This window comes from Microplitis demolitor, chromosome 4, assembly GCF_026212275.2.
Source record: "Microplitis demolitor isolate Queensland-Clemson2020A chromosome 4, iyMicDemo2.1a, whole genome shotgun sequence".
NCBI lineage: Eukaryota > Metazoa > Arthropoda > Insecta > Hymenoptera > Braconidae > Microplitis > Microplitis demolitor.
In genome coordinates, this window is record NC_068548.1 from 2459598 (window position 1) to 2476424 (window position 16827).

A 16827-nucleotide genomic window follows, 5' to 3' on the forward strand; every position below is an offset into this window, starting at 1 on the left:
GCTGTTAAATATTGGGTGCATTTAAAAATTGCTCTAGCTCTAGCTCTAGCTAAGCGTTGTCATACAGCGATAGCTAAAGTTAGGACATTTTCGAATACCAAAGTAATTAATTTATTAATTATTACTATTACTTGCGCGGTAAATTTAAATAATTGAAAAATAAATTATTAAAAATTGGAGATAAATTAAAAATCGTGTCAAAATAAAATGGCGGCAATGACAGAAAAATATTCAAAATATTAAAAAAAAAAACACTTGAGTATTTGAACAAACCTTGGCAGAGAAATAATATGCAGAAGGGTGTCCTAATACACTTGGAGATTTGAATTAAATTGCTCCAAGTGTATTGCAGCTAAACAAACGTCACTTAACTGCTATTTCCCACCAGACGATGTCAGATGATTTTTCTCAGGAACTTGAAAATTATCAGCATCAGCAATTCGCAACACTTTACACTCGAACTAAACACTTGACACTTTGCACTAGCACTGAACACTTAACTGCACCACAGATACTTTGCACAATTTAAATTAATAAACGATAAATTTAACAATCACTGCACAATTTTACACGACTTAGCTGCAATACTGTGTTTTAATTCAAACGTAAAGACGCTGGACTACTATTGCCATTGTCGAGATACTGACTGCCGCTATCGAACCGTCAGTTGATACTCAACAATCGATTTTGCGATTCATTGACCGCGCCCCCACTTAGCAAAAATTTGAACGTCGAACACAGTGACGCGCATTAGCGCCAACTTGGCGCGAAATTTCAAAATTAAAATTTGGTAATTTTATTAAAATTTATAGGTATCAATGATTTATTAATTATTCTTATTACTTGTGCGGTAAATTCAAATATTTGAAAAATAATCTATTAGAAATTTAAAAAAAATTAAAAATTTTAAGTCAAAATAAAATGGCGGCAGAATATGATAGAAAAATATTTAAAAAAAAAACACTTGAGTGTTTGAACAAACCTTGGTGGAGAAATAATATGCAGAAGGGTGTCCTAATACACTTAGAGATTTGAATCAAATTGCTCCAAGTGTATTCCAGCTAAAAAACGTCACTTAACTGCTATTTCCCACCAGACGATGCCAGATGATTTTGCTCAGGAACTTGGACGTTGTCAGCATCAGCCATCCGCAACACCACACTAGCACTGGACACTCAAAAATTAACTACACCATAGACACTTTGTACAATTTAAATAAATAAAAGATAAATTTTACAATCACTGCACAATTTTATACGACTTAACTACAATACTGTGTTTCAACTCAAGTAAAGAACAATAAAGAACGATCTGGACTACTACTGCCATTGTTGATGATACTGACTGACGCTAATGAACCGCCAGTTAATACAAAGCAATCAACTTTGCGATTCTCGCGCTCCCACCGTAGCAAAAGTTTGAACTTCGAATACAGTGACGCACGAAATTTCAAATTTTGTACTTCAATAACAACAAATTGACGTCAAAAAAATATCAATTTTTAGTTTTAAGAATGAGATAAATTTTGTGCTTCGAAATTGACTTCAAATCACTGTCAACTATTTTGACCATCAAGTTTTCGTAGTTAACTTGACATCTCATTGCGATTGTGTAGATTTCCGTTAAGTTGTCATCAAAATGGTTACCAGAGCGAGTTAACTTGACAACGGAGAAATTCTGAGGATCTAGATAACTCCTTATTCATTAAAAGATAAAAGCTTTAAAAAAGTATCAAAAATATTATACGTGTGGTGGCGCAAAGTGTAAAAGAATTGTCACTTAAAACTGTAGACTCGCAATTTACACTATCATACATATATGCACGATATATAAATAGATGTGCACATATTTACAGAACAGTTTGTATTTCTAGTCATACCTTAACAAAATCGATATCGTTTATATGTATACATATAAATTTAAAACCCGTAGAAATGGATTATTGTGGTAGTGGGCTGTGCATTTACCCCACCAACTTATCGTGAATTTTATGCAGTAATTTACAGTCTTCGGTGTTTTAGGTTAAGGTTAGTATCTTAAAAAATTGCCGGAAAAAGTATGGATTTCTATTCATATCTATTTAAATATATATTTTTGTTTGAACCCTTTATTGCAATAGAAGTAAAAACTAATTAACAAAAAGGTTGCATTTAAATTTAGTGAATTTGTTTTTTATTTTATTTATCCATTAGAAAAGTTTTCTAAAGTGAACAACAATAATGGATGTCAACAAACTCAAAAATAGTTAATGTGTTAGTGTTTTTTGTTATTTGTTTATTTACTTTTTTTTAAAAAGTGTAATTTGAAATTCAAATTTTTAAATTTATTCGTAATGTCAAAAAAAATATTTGAAAGAGTTGGCATGAAGACATGGAATTTAGCGAACATCCGACAGTTTTTTTTTTGTTCTTGTAACAAAAATTTCTATGATGAAAATATAAGAAGAAATGTATCAAAAAAATTTGAAAAATTCCTGAATTTTATTCAGCAGCTCGATAAAAAAATTTCCCACACGAAACTTTTGAATTTGTAGACAAGGTACTGAATACTGAAGGGTTAAAAAAAGTTTTTTTGCTATAGAATTTATTTATTTATATAATTATTTATTTATATATTTATTTATCCATTTTAATTATTTATTAAAATTATTGGGACTGTCGGGTGTCAGCTGCATTCGCTGTCATTTTAAATGGAACAGAAAATATTTTCCTTTTTTAATTTAAAAATTTTTTTTTACGTTTTTGAAAAGTGAGACGAAAAAATGTAATTTCAAATGATAAAAACTGGCTGTCATGGGTAATCCAAAGAAGTCGTAACAAAAATAATGTCACAGACAGCCGATGCTGAAAGCGAAGCGGGCTCCATCTGCGATGAGGAACGAGTGAAAAAGCTCTTCCAAGCTTGCGACGGGGACGGCGATGGATTTATCGATAGGTTTGTAGTTTTATTTACTAAATATCTTATGACGTTGACCAAAACAATGTAATTAACTTCATACACACACGTTTCATACTTTTAAATCTTGCACAGTAAAAAAAATTTTGTAAGAATTAACACAAAACATAACACAAAAAAATGTTAATATTCTCTGTTATTGGTTGTAAAACTTTTACACATTAAAATGTTATCTGCAACACAAGTAAAGTGTTGATTTAAATTTTTATTTACGTTATTTTGATACTTTCAGTCAAGATTTATTGACAGTATGCCGAGAGTTAAATCTTGAGGGTTCTGTCGAAGAATTAATGCAAGAACTTGGTGCTGATGATAGCGGTCGAATATCTTATCAAGAATTTTTAAGACGAAGATTAGCTTTGAGACCGGAAATCGAAGCACTTAAATCTGGAAAAAATAGATCGAGCTCAACACATTTGACTCATACACCAGAATATTTGCCAACTAGCAGCGACAACAGTCTTGGTAATTTGTTAATTTATATTTTATTAACAGAGGCAAAGAGAATAACTTTTTTGACGCGGATTTATTTAAATTTGTTTCTTACTTTTAGGAGGGAAAAAAATAGCTTGTAATTCTAAAACATTTTTTTCTACTTTTAAATGTATTTCTAGGTACAATTTCCGGACGACATGAAAGCTGGGAGTTCGATAGTGGTGCTCGTGATCTTTCTCCTGAACCACAATCGCTTCAAAAACTTGTGGAAGCGGCTGCTGGAGGTACCGGAAACATGTTAGATCTCGCCAATAAGGTAAAATAAAATTTTTTCTCTTTTGCTTTTTGGTAAATTTCAAATGCTAAGTTCTTGGTGTGCTCTATCGAACGCACTTCAAATCATCCCTACTGTTTATCCCTATAATATAAAAGACATGAAAAATATGTGAAGTCAAAGCAGCATAAAAATATACACAATTGACACAGCAATACATTAAAATAAATGTATAAAAACCTACACGTGCGAAACACATACGACAGTGCAGTAAAATCTCCATGTAGTTAACGCTCTTGTCTAAGACCATTCCATAAATTAAACACATCTTGTTGTCCCCACTATATCAACAGTTGTGTCTTATTTGCGCAGGTGTGCGCAGTAGAATGCGTAATGTACAAAAAACATAATGAATTATAATTATGTTTTTACGGTAGAATTACCGTGTTTTTACGGCGGATTTACCGCATTTTTACGATATAATTACCGTGATTTACGGTAGAGTTACCGTATATTCATGGTGAAAATGCGATGTTTTATAATTATGATTATTTAGTAAATACCAAAGTAATTGTAGAGAAAAAAAACTTGAAAATTCAAATTTTATTCTATACGTGATACCACAGATTGAGAACATCACTCAAACGGATCAAATAATGTCTTTTTTATGAAAAAATATCCACCGACTGTTAGGTTCGAACCCGGATTCCTCTGATTCCAAGTCTTAGATGTTATTCATTGCGCTGACCCACTTACGTAGTCACGTTAAAATCAATAGTACATTTATTAGATACCAACAAACTGTGGATTTACGATGAATACCGTAACTGCCATATCTCCACCGTCATTATACCGTGAATTTAGAATGTTACGGTGATTTGAAAATGAATTCACGGTAAATGTACTAGGATTTACCGTAAAGATCCGACAAATTTTCACCTACTCGGTAATTTTACTGCATAGATTAATATGCCGCAATTTTACCGCAACTCTGATCCGTCAGATAATTAGCGATGCTTTTGAATAACATGATCATCTCATTCTACTGTGAAATTCACTTTACAAAATCAAGAACTATCAGACTATTCATCCCTAAACATGTTTTATAAATATTTAAGTTTTATATTAGTTTGCCATTAAAAGTTATCGAATTAAAATAACACATAGAAAGTCAAAGCTAATAATCATTAGCATTACACACGTGCCACGAGTCTTATGATCATGTCGCAACATCACAGCGGTCAATAAATTGTCACTTTGTGTACAAGTAACATAAATATCTATTTTTTTTCCACTCTGACATATTTCTAGATCTATAAAATCACACAGTCTCAAATATTTTTTTAAATATAGTGCGTGGATCATAAAATTTAAAAATGCTATTGAAAATTTTCGAAAATCAGATCAATTGCAATCTTTCGTTGCTTAGAACTATTATAGCCAGAATTTCAATAGATTCCTAAACTCAACATTAATTCTTAATCTATCCAATTAATCAACATTAATAATTTTGAAATAATCAGCAGAATATTGCTGACTATTTTTAATGTCAACATAAGTCTTTATGTAATTTATTTTTATTCTGTAATTTAAGGTAGTAAATATCCCAGTCTCCTAATGGATAAAATTGAATAAATTGTAAAAGAAACAAAACCTAAAAGGGTAAGAGAGTTCTTTGGCGCCACGTCCAGCTCGCAATATTGCCTGGCGTCTGCTATATAATCCAGATTCCCGCGGTTGCGCCTCGAGTGTATGATGCTTCGGCGACTGGCGCCGGTTTCCTTCCTTTCGTACCATGCTATTTCATACATACACGCGTACCCTATGTGTACTCACGATCACTATTTTATACCCGCACACGTATGCGTACTTACACAAGAAGTAGACAATCCAGTAGAAGAGATATTCGTATCACGAGAGTCAGCGCAATCAGCTTGTCAGTCTGCCAGTGAACGTATTTGTGCATACTTCCTTAATAACTTTGTCATTTTCATTAATTTTACGACTGTGAACTCATTTAAATTAATAACACATGAATATATAATTATTATAAGTGTGTTATCTTATAAAATACTAGTTTCAGAATTTTATTATCAAATTTTTCTCAACTGCTTTATTTTAAACATTCATTATTCCTGAAATTAACAGACGATTAATTTTCGGATTTTTTTTTTAACAAATCGATTGCATAAAAAAAAAACTAAAAATATGCACATGTAGAAAATTAAAAAAACTATAAGTGCAATTTTTTAAAACATTTTTTTTTTTATAATTTATCATTTAAAAAAAAAATCAAAAATTTATTAAACGTCAGTTGACTTCAGGATCATCTATCACTACATAAGCACGTAAAAATCTAGTAAATTTTGCCGTTAAATTGCAGTTTCAATTAAAAAAACTATCCCAGTTTACATACGATTTTTCAAACACGCGGCAAAAATTATATGATTAATTTCACTCGTTAATTGGGAGTAAAACGGGGCAAAGATGAGTAATTACTCTTCTGTTTCTAGATACTATTCATATATAGGGTAAAAAATACTCAATTTCAAGTACCTTTCAAATAAAAAGTAAGGGAAAAGGTCCTAGTTTTTATTCTTTCTGTATTTCTTTTGTTTGCGACCCAGATTTACTCAATTGGAGGGTGAAATTTATCAAAATTCTCGGTGTAGTTACAGTATTTTGAATAAAAATATTCATATTCTTAACATCAATTTTCAATAGCAATATTGCATTCATTAATGTGATATAATTTTACCCGAACTAATTACTTTTATTACTTATTATTGATTTAAAACTTCAAAAATTACTATAACTATTTACTTACACATTAATCGAGTGCGAGCTCGATAATAAACGACAATTTTATCAGAGTTATTTTTTTTTTTTCATGTGGAAAATAAATAAAAAAAAAAAATTGAGCGAAAATCAGTATCCAGTAGACAATAAAATAAAACCATTAAATTTATTAAACTTATTTGCGGCTTATGCGTATGTATGAGTACGTCCGTTATAGTTGTGACGTGGTCCTGTATCCATCGTAATTCAGTATTCTCTGGCTCCATTCGGTCTATTGCCCTTTCTCTCCCTGTCTGCCAACAGCTGTAACTCTACCCCTGAATAATTTAAATTTTTTCTGTCAATCAAATAATATTACATTTATAGCTGCTTAACAAAATAACTAAAAATTATTTTATCAAACAAAGACAATTCATTATTAATAATTGCAATTAAATTTTATAGCGTAAATGTAATCAATAAATTGTAGTAAAAAAATCAGGTTTGTTTAGTCTTTTGGGCACTGGATCTATACAGAAGTTTCATTCGCTATTTGGATGACTTTTTGCAATAGTCTTAACTTATATGGTTGGTTAAGACGTTATTGCACAAAACCAACCATTAACGAGTCGAAGTATAACATTAATAATTTATATTTATACAAAGCGATAATGACTTGATCGTATAGAGAAGTATACTTATAAATTTTATTTAAACGCTTTTATTATTACATTTTAAATACACAGTAAAAAATTCTGATACGAATCAATAAATTCATTTTTATTATTTATTGTCGAATGTATAATAAAAATCATAAAATAGTAATTAATATTAGATATTTATCTGAAAACTGTCATATTGTTACATTTATTACTAAAAGTTGAGTAAGGCTTCATTATATGTCTAAAGATGTTTCTTCTTTAAAAATATAAAAATTAACTAAAAGGTTGTATTAAATACTATTCTATATGTAAAATTTACTATCGCTATAGTAATTTCTGTAGCTTAGATTAATAAAGTAGTATTAAGTATTATACAGTGACTAAAATTGCATGTAAGAATATGGATTATAAGTTAGAGATGATTTTTAAAGCAGGCATCGGGTCGATAGACTGAAAACAGAATTCGCACGCAGGAGATCAGGGTTCGAATCTCGGTCAAGTCAAGTGATTTTTAATTTTAAAAATAATAATATTACTAGCGCGTGACCCTAATGGGAGAATAAGTCAATCGGAAATAATAATAATAGTAATAATAAGTTGAAAAGAAACTAGTAATTTTTTAAAAGAATGAAATCGGAGATTTGAATTTTTTTTCTAAATTATTAAAATAAAAAGCTCATGAACGATAATATTTTATCATATTATTAACAAAACTATAACTATTATTTTATTTTTATCATTACTTTTTTGTAATTTAACCAGTCTTTCATTTTTTCTATCTTGTCATCTTTCACTTATTTGTTTTTAACTTTTTTCATTAATTCTGTCTCACTCTGAGCTCGCTCATGCAAACCAAAGGTGTAGACGAACTTGCTATGCCTCAAGTCCTCTGAATACTCCAACTGGTTCTTTTACTTTTTAATTTTTATGGTTGAAATTTCTTCTATAAATTATTTGAAAAAAGAAATTAAAAATACATTTTTTCATACTTTATGAGCTAGTACATTTTGAATTAAAAACTATTGTCCTAGTTCATTTGATCAAATAAGATTGACATCTTTTTTAAAATTAATACTGCTCTACTTTTAAATTTTATACAAAATTATAAAATTTAAAAGTTGTATTTGAATTAGAAAAAAAAAGAAATAGTAACTTATTAAAAAATTCGATAAAACCAAACAAGCCCGCCTACAAGCTGTACCATCTCTTTAAAATTTAATTTTTTTTTTAAACTTGTTTTCACTCTCCTTTCTCATGACGTTGGTAAGTTATAATTGTCACTACACTAACAGAAATTTATAATTGAGCATTCATTTTTAAATTTAAAATTAACTGTGTCTATATAAAATAAATTAAAATTCATGAAGCCTAATGGTTTTTTCTTGAAAACTTAATTCTGGTATCTCTTGAAAGTTGTATGTAAGTAGAACGCACTTTAAAATCACGCATCGACGAAATTAATTTAGGTAAGAGCTGAGTGATTTGATCAAGATGTTTGTATATAAAATATGCAAACCACAAATTAAATGTTGAAACCGAACCGAAACCACTTTTTAAGATTTAAATGTTCATATATTCCGTGTAAAAAAAAATCGTTGGCAAAAAAGTTGAGAGGTCGTTGAATATTCAAAATTTGAAATCGTGACACGACGGAATTTTTTTAAACGATTTTTGAACTTCTGAAAATACAAAAAACAATACAATTGAGTTAAGACTATAAATTAACATTTTTAGACTCTTTTATAAATTTTTTTAACTCTCCATTAAAAGTCATAAATAAGCAAATAAATCACAAAAAAAAACTAAGAAAATGCAGTTATAGGAAATTTAAAAAACTATAAGTGCAATTTTTTAAAACATTTTTTTTTTTTTTGTAATTTACAGTTTTGAGAAAAATCTAAAATTTAAGTCAGTCACTGATTTTTTCTTTAAATTTTCAAAAGTCTTAAAAAATTTGTCTTTATATCACGTTTTTAATTATAGAATAGTCAACACTCAACAATTTTATTTTTTTCACATGCGTGAAAATGAAGCCATTTTCGATAAAAATCGATTACATAAATTAACTTCTATATAAAAATTCCATTCACGCTAGACCTAATACTTAGTATAAACCAATTTAATGAAGTCGAAGATAATATTCTGTCATTACGTAATATTTTCTACATTGATATAATTATTTTATAATAGTTATATTTTAACGAAAAGTAATAGTAAAATATTTTAATAATCATCTACATAAAATAAGTGTACTTTATATTACTGTCATTAAACTAAATTATATAGATTTTACCACACGCGACAAGGATACTAGAAAAGATCCGAGAAATATTCATTAAGGAAGCGAGTTAACGAGCGTGAAAAACAAAAAAATTTAATTATGACATTTTTTTTAGCACGATACTATCGTAGTGTTAAACTAATGTATAAGCTGTTCTACAATAAAATTTATTAATTAAGTGTTTTAATAAATTTATAATGATAATACTTTAGCTGTAAAAATAATGAGTGATTGAACATTAAAAACTTATGATTCAGAGGCATGAAAAGTCTCTGATTTGACATCAAAGTGGCGGAACCCGCATTGTCAGTGAACAATGGCTCTGTGGAGTCATTAGACTTTTACAATGATCACATTAATCGGCAACAGCAGCTTCAGATTATCTGCCACCATCGTCCTAAATCACGCGATACCACGCGAATCCACACAAGTGTTTTAAATGGTTCTAACAAACGTGGTGATCATAATGGTGTTAAAGAAGTTATTGAAACACCACCTCGAAAAGATAATTTAGTCTATATTAATTGCTCTACTACCAGCGATGTAGTTGAAGTAGATGAAAGTAGTCGACAAGAAGGGATCAAGACACGATCTTGGCTTTGTTGTCCGGGTGAACGAGATTACGATCATGCTGTGCCTATACAAATTGAGGCTGATGATCGAGAAGAAAATGTAAGTCGTCGGATTTTAAAAATAATGAAAAAAGAACAATGTAAAAATAGAAATGTACTTATAGAAAATTAATAGGTGAGAGTATGTAATTTTTTTTCAATGAGTAGTAATAGATTTTTTGATGACAGAAGAAAAATCATAGCAACGATAAAAAAAAGTCATTTAATATGAAATCACAATGAAGCTGAAGCTAGCGGTTGTAATAAGTAGCGGCCAGCAATTTTTTGCGAGGCTGCTACTTGTTACGGCCGCTAGCTTTAGCTTCATTAAAATCACAGTAAATCTACAATTTAGAATTTCGTTATTTCGACGATATTTATTACGACAGCTAACAGAAAATGCAAGAATGTTTATTAAAAATTTTTATTTATGCTACACTTAAAAAGTTTATTTTTACATTTTAAATACTTTAAACTTTAATTTGTGACATAATAATTTAACTAATAAAATAAATGAATTTAAATCTTCTACTATTTTACAATCAATATTTTCTCCTTATCATCTGTCTACTTTCGCATCTCTTTCAGTGTCCGTCTCGACAGTTAATCAATAATTGGCTGCAGTCACATTTGAATTATTTAGTACTCTTTCAATTATATTATGACTGAAATCTCTTACTCAATATCAGTTCAATTTAAAAAATTTTAATTTCGTTCCAAGTATAAACTTTTACCCAAGGAAATCATCTTCTATTAAAACTTTTAAATAAACATGGAAACGATATTCTTTTTTGAATTTTTTATCCATAACACTCCCAAAGAATTCGATCAATTTAAAAAGAATTTTTCAGCTTTCTTCATTGAAATTTATTTTTCGTTATATGAACTACTGAATAATTTTTTAGCTTCATGCAGCTGCTCTATCATCACTAAGATCAGAGGTAGCGGAACTGAACACACGATTACTAGCAGCGACACGTGCTAAAGAGGCCGCAGACACAGCATTGATTAGAGCTGAAGCTCAAGCTTTGAGAGCTGAACAACGTGCTGAGCAGCAATCAATTCGACATGAAGAAAGACTCACTGAACTTCATTCAGTCATTGCCGAACTTAGTAGACAACTTGAAAGACAGCGAGCTAATGTTATTACAGAAGAGGATGAATCTGGTAAAAATCTACTTTGCACATAATAATGATCCCAAAATTTTACTAAAAATTACTAAATCACTTTAAAGAAATCGAAACTAGTCGAGATGCTGAAGGCTCAATAACGAATCCAGTGGAAGAAAGTGAAGCTGGAGAAGAAATTCAAGGTGATGGTGACAATGATGGCGACCGGACCCTAGGCGATGCTGAATCGAGTTACGCTGAAGAAATTGATGATCCTCCACGGCTTAATGAAGTAAATAACAAATATCCTTTAAACTTTTTCTTTGAAAAAAAGTTATTTTAAATTTTGAATGTAAATATGTTTTTATAAAACCAGAATCAGCGTGATGATGGAGGATATATCAGTCCTGCCGCGTTGCCGACACCTGAACCAAACCAACAAGAAATTACGTGTCAAAGTATAGCTGTAGCTTCATTACAAGATGAAGTTATTGCTCTGAAAGCTGAAATAGCCCATTTACAAAGTCAACTAATGCAATTTAAAAATAGCGGGCAAAATAACAGTAGTGATTCACCTAGAAGAGATCAAAAGGTAAGTTTTCAATATAGTAAAGATATTTTTTTTTTTTTAGAATAGTTGAGAAGTTTTACATAAAACTAAATAATGAAAAATTGATCACAACAAACCTGATGTGCTCTTCGATAAAACCACTCGACATTTGTCATTTTTTTTCCTTCTTGGCTATCGTCCCAATCGGGTCATGTACCAGAACATTTTTCTCTGAGTTCTCAGCACCTTCGGAGTATAACACAGTTAAAAAAGAGCACAAACAACAGATATATCAGGATTTCCTGTTTGAAATTGGCAAACACTACCCCGGCTACCGTGTCAGGTTTGTCGTTCTCATTGTTGGGGTCCTTGGAGGAATAAAACAGTCTTTTGTATCTGCATCAGCTAGAATACCAACTTGTTCATCGCAAACTCTTTGGACCCCTCTGTCTGCTTAGACAACGGAACTTGGTCTGCGTTTGCTAACCATCTTATTGATGAAGCATCGCAGCAGCGGCCGATAAAGTCCGTCTACCAGAGATTCCTGAGCACTTAAACAAACAAATAATTAATAATAATAATAATAATTTTGGGTTTTATTTATGATCGTAGAAAGGTAACTTGAGTTCTCCAGAGCCATTAACAGCACCATGTTCGCCATTATTACCTCCTTTACAACCACCAAATTCAAAAAACCATCAAAGAGACGAGGCGCCAATTTTGAAAATGGCTGAAAGAGTGAAATTACGTCGAACGGACGAGAGACATATAACCGGTCCTGATATTACAAATTTGGGTGTATGTTCAACTATGATTGCCGAGCACTTGGTATCAGATTTATTAGAACAGTCAAACATACAGGAGTTAAACGGATCAGAAGAACAATTTGAAGTAGAAACCGAGAGACTTAATAGTCGGCTTGAACATGCGCGAGCTAATAATGCAGTTCTCGCATTAACTTTGCATGAAAGTAAAGCTCAATGTGATAGGTTCGTTAATAAACTTTTATATACATATTATATCTTAGTACTAGACTATGAGATTACTATAGAAAATTGTATTTTTTATTAACAGATTAAGTTTATTAGTTGGAAAATACGAGTCCAATGCTACTGCCCTTAACTTAGCGCTGTCATTCAGTGATCAAGCAATTGAAGCTTATGATGTTTTAGTAGCATTACTGGAAACGGAAATAGCACTTTCAACTGATAGAAATAGTGTTACAATAGATAATAGGAAAACTGCGGAAAATGTTGCTTATCACTTACTGAAACGACTGGAAAGTGATTATACTACCGTAGGTGCACCATGGGAAGACAGCATCATATTATCTGATGAGTAAGTTCTTTTTACCATTTGTCTTCAAGCGCACATTGTAAAATTATTAAAATTGTAGAATTATTTGAATTATAATTTTTTTTAAAAACAGTTCTGAAGTCTTCTGGTCGGTAGATGAAGAACAAAGGCTTCGTAAACACATAAGTAAATTAAAAAACCATCGGGCAATGGTCCGATCAACAGCAGTTGAGTTAGAAACAGTTCACGTCGAGCCTTTAAATTCTAAAAACACAATTTCATTAGCCGAAGCACGTAAACTTGATTTAGAGACAGCAGTCTTAATGCAAGAATTAATGGCAATGAGAGAAGACAAAGCTGAGTTACGCGCACGCGTTTTTTTATTGGAAAAAGAACGTTCGACTATTGAATTAAAATTGAATTCACGCGATGCACAAATAGCCGCTCAAAATACAGCTATTCAACATCTGCAAGATCAATTAACTGATACTGAAGCCATGCTGACAATGGTTTCTGATAAAGACCGTAGATATACTAGCGAGAGTGAAGGAATGGAGTCCGAGCTTATTGAGGCACTTGGACGTGAAGCGAGACTCAAAGAAAGACTTCAAGAATTAGTTAATACCCTAGAAAATGTCACTAGAAATTCCGAGTTACGGCACCAGCAGTCTGCAGATCTTATTAATGATTTAAAAATAGCTAATGGGTAATTATTTTTTATTTCCGGTTAGTCGTGTTTTAATTTAATTAGTAGACTTTTGTTAATTGAAGGTCTTTTTTCTAGAGCACTGGTACAGACACTAGAAAAATCTAAGAAAAAATATCAGTCACGTTTGAAAAAATTAGAGCAACAAATGTTGATCATGGTGGAAAGAAATGCTGCTCAGGTAATTAATATTTCTTAATACAGCATACACTTTTTAATAAAATTTTTATGATCGGGTACTGGTTATTTTAATCTTATACCTTAGTAATACGTGTTTGGGCAAGGTTCTGGAGTAAATATCTTGAGCAAAGCTCCTAGTGTCTTTTTCTACATGTGTCTTTCGCAAGATCGTGTATCAAGAAACCTATATCAAGATTTGTGTATGTCTTGCTCATAGTATCGTACCCAAGACTGTTAAAGATATCTTGAACACGGTTCAATGAAAAATAACTTACAGTAGATACTTACGCATGACTTGCTCAAGATCTGCTCAAGGCTCAAGCTCAATTTTGAGGCTTGAGCAAATCTTAAGCAAACCATGCACAACTATTTTAAACTATAGTCTTTCTCCAGAATTGAGTTATATAATCTGGCAGGAATTTCTTGTGTAAGGTTTGCAATTTAAATCTGGTCACAAGTATATGCAGCAAGACACATGTAAAAAAAGATACTAGCACCTATCGATCTTGAGAGTAGGCTTGTTCAAGAATTGAAAAAAATTGTTATGTGGGTAGTAAACCCATAATAAAATTAAGAAAAAAAATTTTAATTGAAAAGAATTAAAAATAACGAAATTTGAATTCTTTTCAGTAATTTCAATCCTTTTATTTGCATATAAATACAGTTTGCATGACCGCTTCTCAATTCTTTTCAATCAGTATTTTTAACCAGGGATGTGTAATGAAGGTACAGGACTATTAACTCTACCTTACATTTAAAAAAAAAATAGTAATGAAGAAATATACATTTTTATCAGTCTATTTATTAAATAACAATTTTAAACATTCTATTATTCACATATCGTCACATTAAATTGTTTATAAAATAAATCAAGATTCCTTGAGTTGTTCAGTTCTTCGTTTCATTTCTTCTTCTACTAACTGGTCCATATCATCCAAGGGCCGGTAATAAGAATGAACAACTTGTGCGCCTGCAAATGTAGTGATCATTGCGGCGATGAAAAATCTGATGTACTCTCCAGTACTTACTCCTGGCGGCATGATCAGATTTCACGACTTTTTTTCCAATGTATAAAAACTTGGTATCGTTAATGATTGACTGGGCTGCTCTGTGTGATCTTGCTTTGATCACTTGCTAGCTTGCGATTAACAATTTCTTGAATTTGTTTTTGTTTATAAATTTTATAAAAATTAACCTGTCCAACTTGCCAGTTGATCATAAGAAATTCAATTCCAGCACCGGTAACAAAAAATACTGGCAAGAAACGATAAACTCCAAATATCTTTCTCCCTGGCCACTTTCTTAGTAACTTTCTTAATGTTTTACTATAAAAAAACATTTATAAAATTATTTTACTTCACTAACGCAATTTCAGAAATAATTCAGTATCGCCATTATTTTATTTGTACTGCGCATAGTCCCAGCTCAGTCTTGTGCGCACGCGCCTTTGTATGAGTTTTAAAAAATCAAACATTGTAACATGATGCTAAAAGCAGTTAATTTTATTTTTCAGGTAAAAATATTAAAACAAAGAATAGCAATTTTAGAAGAAGAAGCTGCGAGTTTTAAAGGAAGTCTTCCCCTCCAATCTCAAAGTTCTGGTGCAAGTGAAACATCTTTATGACACTCATCTGACAGAAATTCATCTGACTATAATTAATAAAGCCAAAATGGAATAAATATAATTACCACCAGTCGAATTCCATTAAGTCTGAACTTAAACTCGATCTCGACCTCCACGACGTCACGCTGTTTCCCACCGATGCTACTCAACAAATTATCAGATTTTATATTTCTATTAATTTATTAATTGATTATCATTACAGATTTTTTCAGCTTCAGGAAAAATTCATAAGATTTTCATCATTCGAGTGCCATAAATATTTAAAACGTAATTAGAAATCTAAAATCTGAAAATTTCGTTAGTACTTACAAAGAAGGGGCATTCAATAAGTCGGAATTTATGCTCCTTCATCGACTACCAGTCAGACAATAGAATTCGACTGTAAGGCATTATGATAAGTCGCTCTAAAACTTCTCTTTGCACAGACTCTATGCTAATCTCCGTACTGACAATATGTCTATCGAAAAATAAAATTATCCTCGAATTGATTACTTCAAAACTCTTCTTCGGACAAGACTATCTGAAATAATACAATTTTTTGACTGCAATATATGAGTATAACATAAACTACAAGTTGACAAAATTTACAGCCATTATAGAAATACAAGTTGAATCAAAAAGATGTCAAGTTACGGAAAAAAAAACTTGAGCAAAATTTTACTTCCAAATTAACTACAAATTACTGTCAACTATTTGCACCATCAACTTTTTGCAGTCAACTTGACATCTTATTTCTATTGTAGATTTCCGTCAACTAGAAAATGATCAGTAGCTAAGAAAACATAGAAATTCACGTTTGTTTTCATTTACCAATTATTTTTTAGCTGACAATTTTTACGATAGACATATTTTAGGTAAATAATCTCTAGAGTTGTCTCTGTATAAAGAGATTCTAGAGTGACTTGCCATAGTGCCGATTGAAACGATTACCTCGTAATATGATTTAGATAGCTAAGGTATGTAAAATCGCGAGATAAAAAAATCATTGTCGCCTATTCGAAATTGGAATCGATGTATTTTTTTACTTATAAATTCTTAGATTATCAAATATATATATATAACAGAGGCTGTTCATAAAATACGTTCGCACTTATAGAGAAGGGGTGTCGCTCACCGTGACCCGGGGGTCTAAGAAAACGTCACTTCCGTAGAACGTCGAATAATTTTTCAAATTTTTCGCTGTTTTTTAAAATTAAAAGTACTACAAATAATAAAAATTTTAAAAATAGTGAACGTATTTTATGAACAGTCTCAAATCGCTTGTCGCCAAAAAATTTCAAATTTTTTTTTCAATTTTATAAAAAGTTTAAAACTTATATATAATCATGTTTGTTATAATAATAACTATAATAATATACCTTTGTA

General features: G+C 30.8%; 3 protein-coding genes across 4 annotated transcripts; 1 reads left to right on the forward strand and 2 right to left on the reverse strand.

Moving 5' to 3' along the window:
• Nucleotides 1-1781: 1781 nt before the first annotated feature.
• On the forward strand, nt 1782-16737 carry LOC103570274 (colorectal mutant cancer protein). 2 transcript variants are annotated; one of them, XM_053738681.1, is made up of 12 exons: nt 1782-2027; nt 2750-2934; nt 3188-3420; nt 3570-3706; nt 10902-11163; nt 11232-11398; nt 11483-11698; nt 12269-12645; nt 12731-12994; nt 13086-13658; nt 13737-13839; nt 15352-16737. In XM_053738681.1, exons 2-12 carry the CDS (start codon nt 2825-2827, stop codon nt 15460-15462), a joined length of 2553 nt encoding a protein of 850 aa, XP_053594656.1. In that variant the 5' UTR covers nt 1782-2027; nt 2750-2824; the 3' UTR covers nt 15463-16737. The 2 variants fall into 2 exon arrangements, with proteins under 2 accessions (XP_053594656.1, XP_053594657.1); XM_053738682.1 differs by lacking the exon at nt 1782-2027 and adding an exon at nt 2053-2252.
• Nucleotides 14621-14878, reverse strand: LOC103570273 (protein brawnin). The gene has a single exon (XM_008547965.3). It carries the CDS (start codon nt 14876-14878, stop codon nt 14708-14710), a length of 171 nt encoding a protein of 56 aa, XP_008546187.1. The 3' UTR covers nt 14621-14707.
• Nucleotides 14926-15243, reverse strand: LOC106693618 (small integral membrane protein 4). The gene has a single exon (XM_014442134.2). The coding sequence runs from the start codon at nt 15175-15177 to the stop codon at nt 14926-14928; it is 252 nt and encodes an 83-aa protein (XP_014297620.1). The 5' UTR covers nt 15178-15243.
• Nucleotides 16738-16827: the final 90 nt, after the last annotated feature.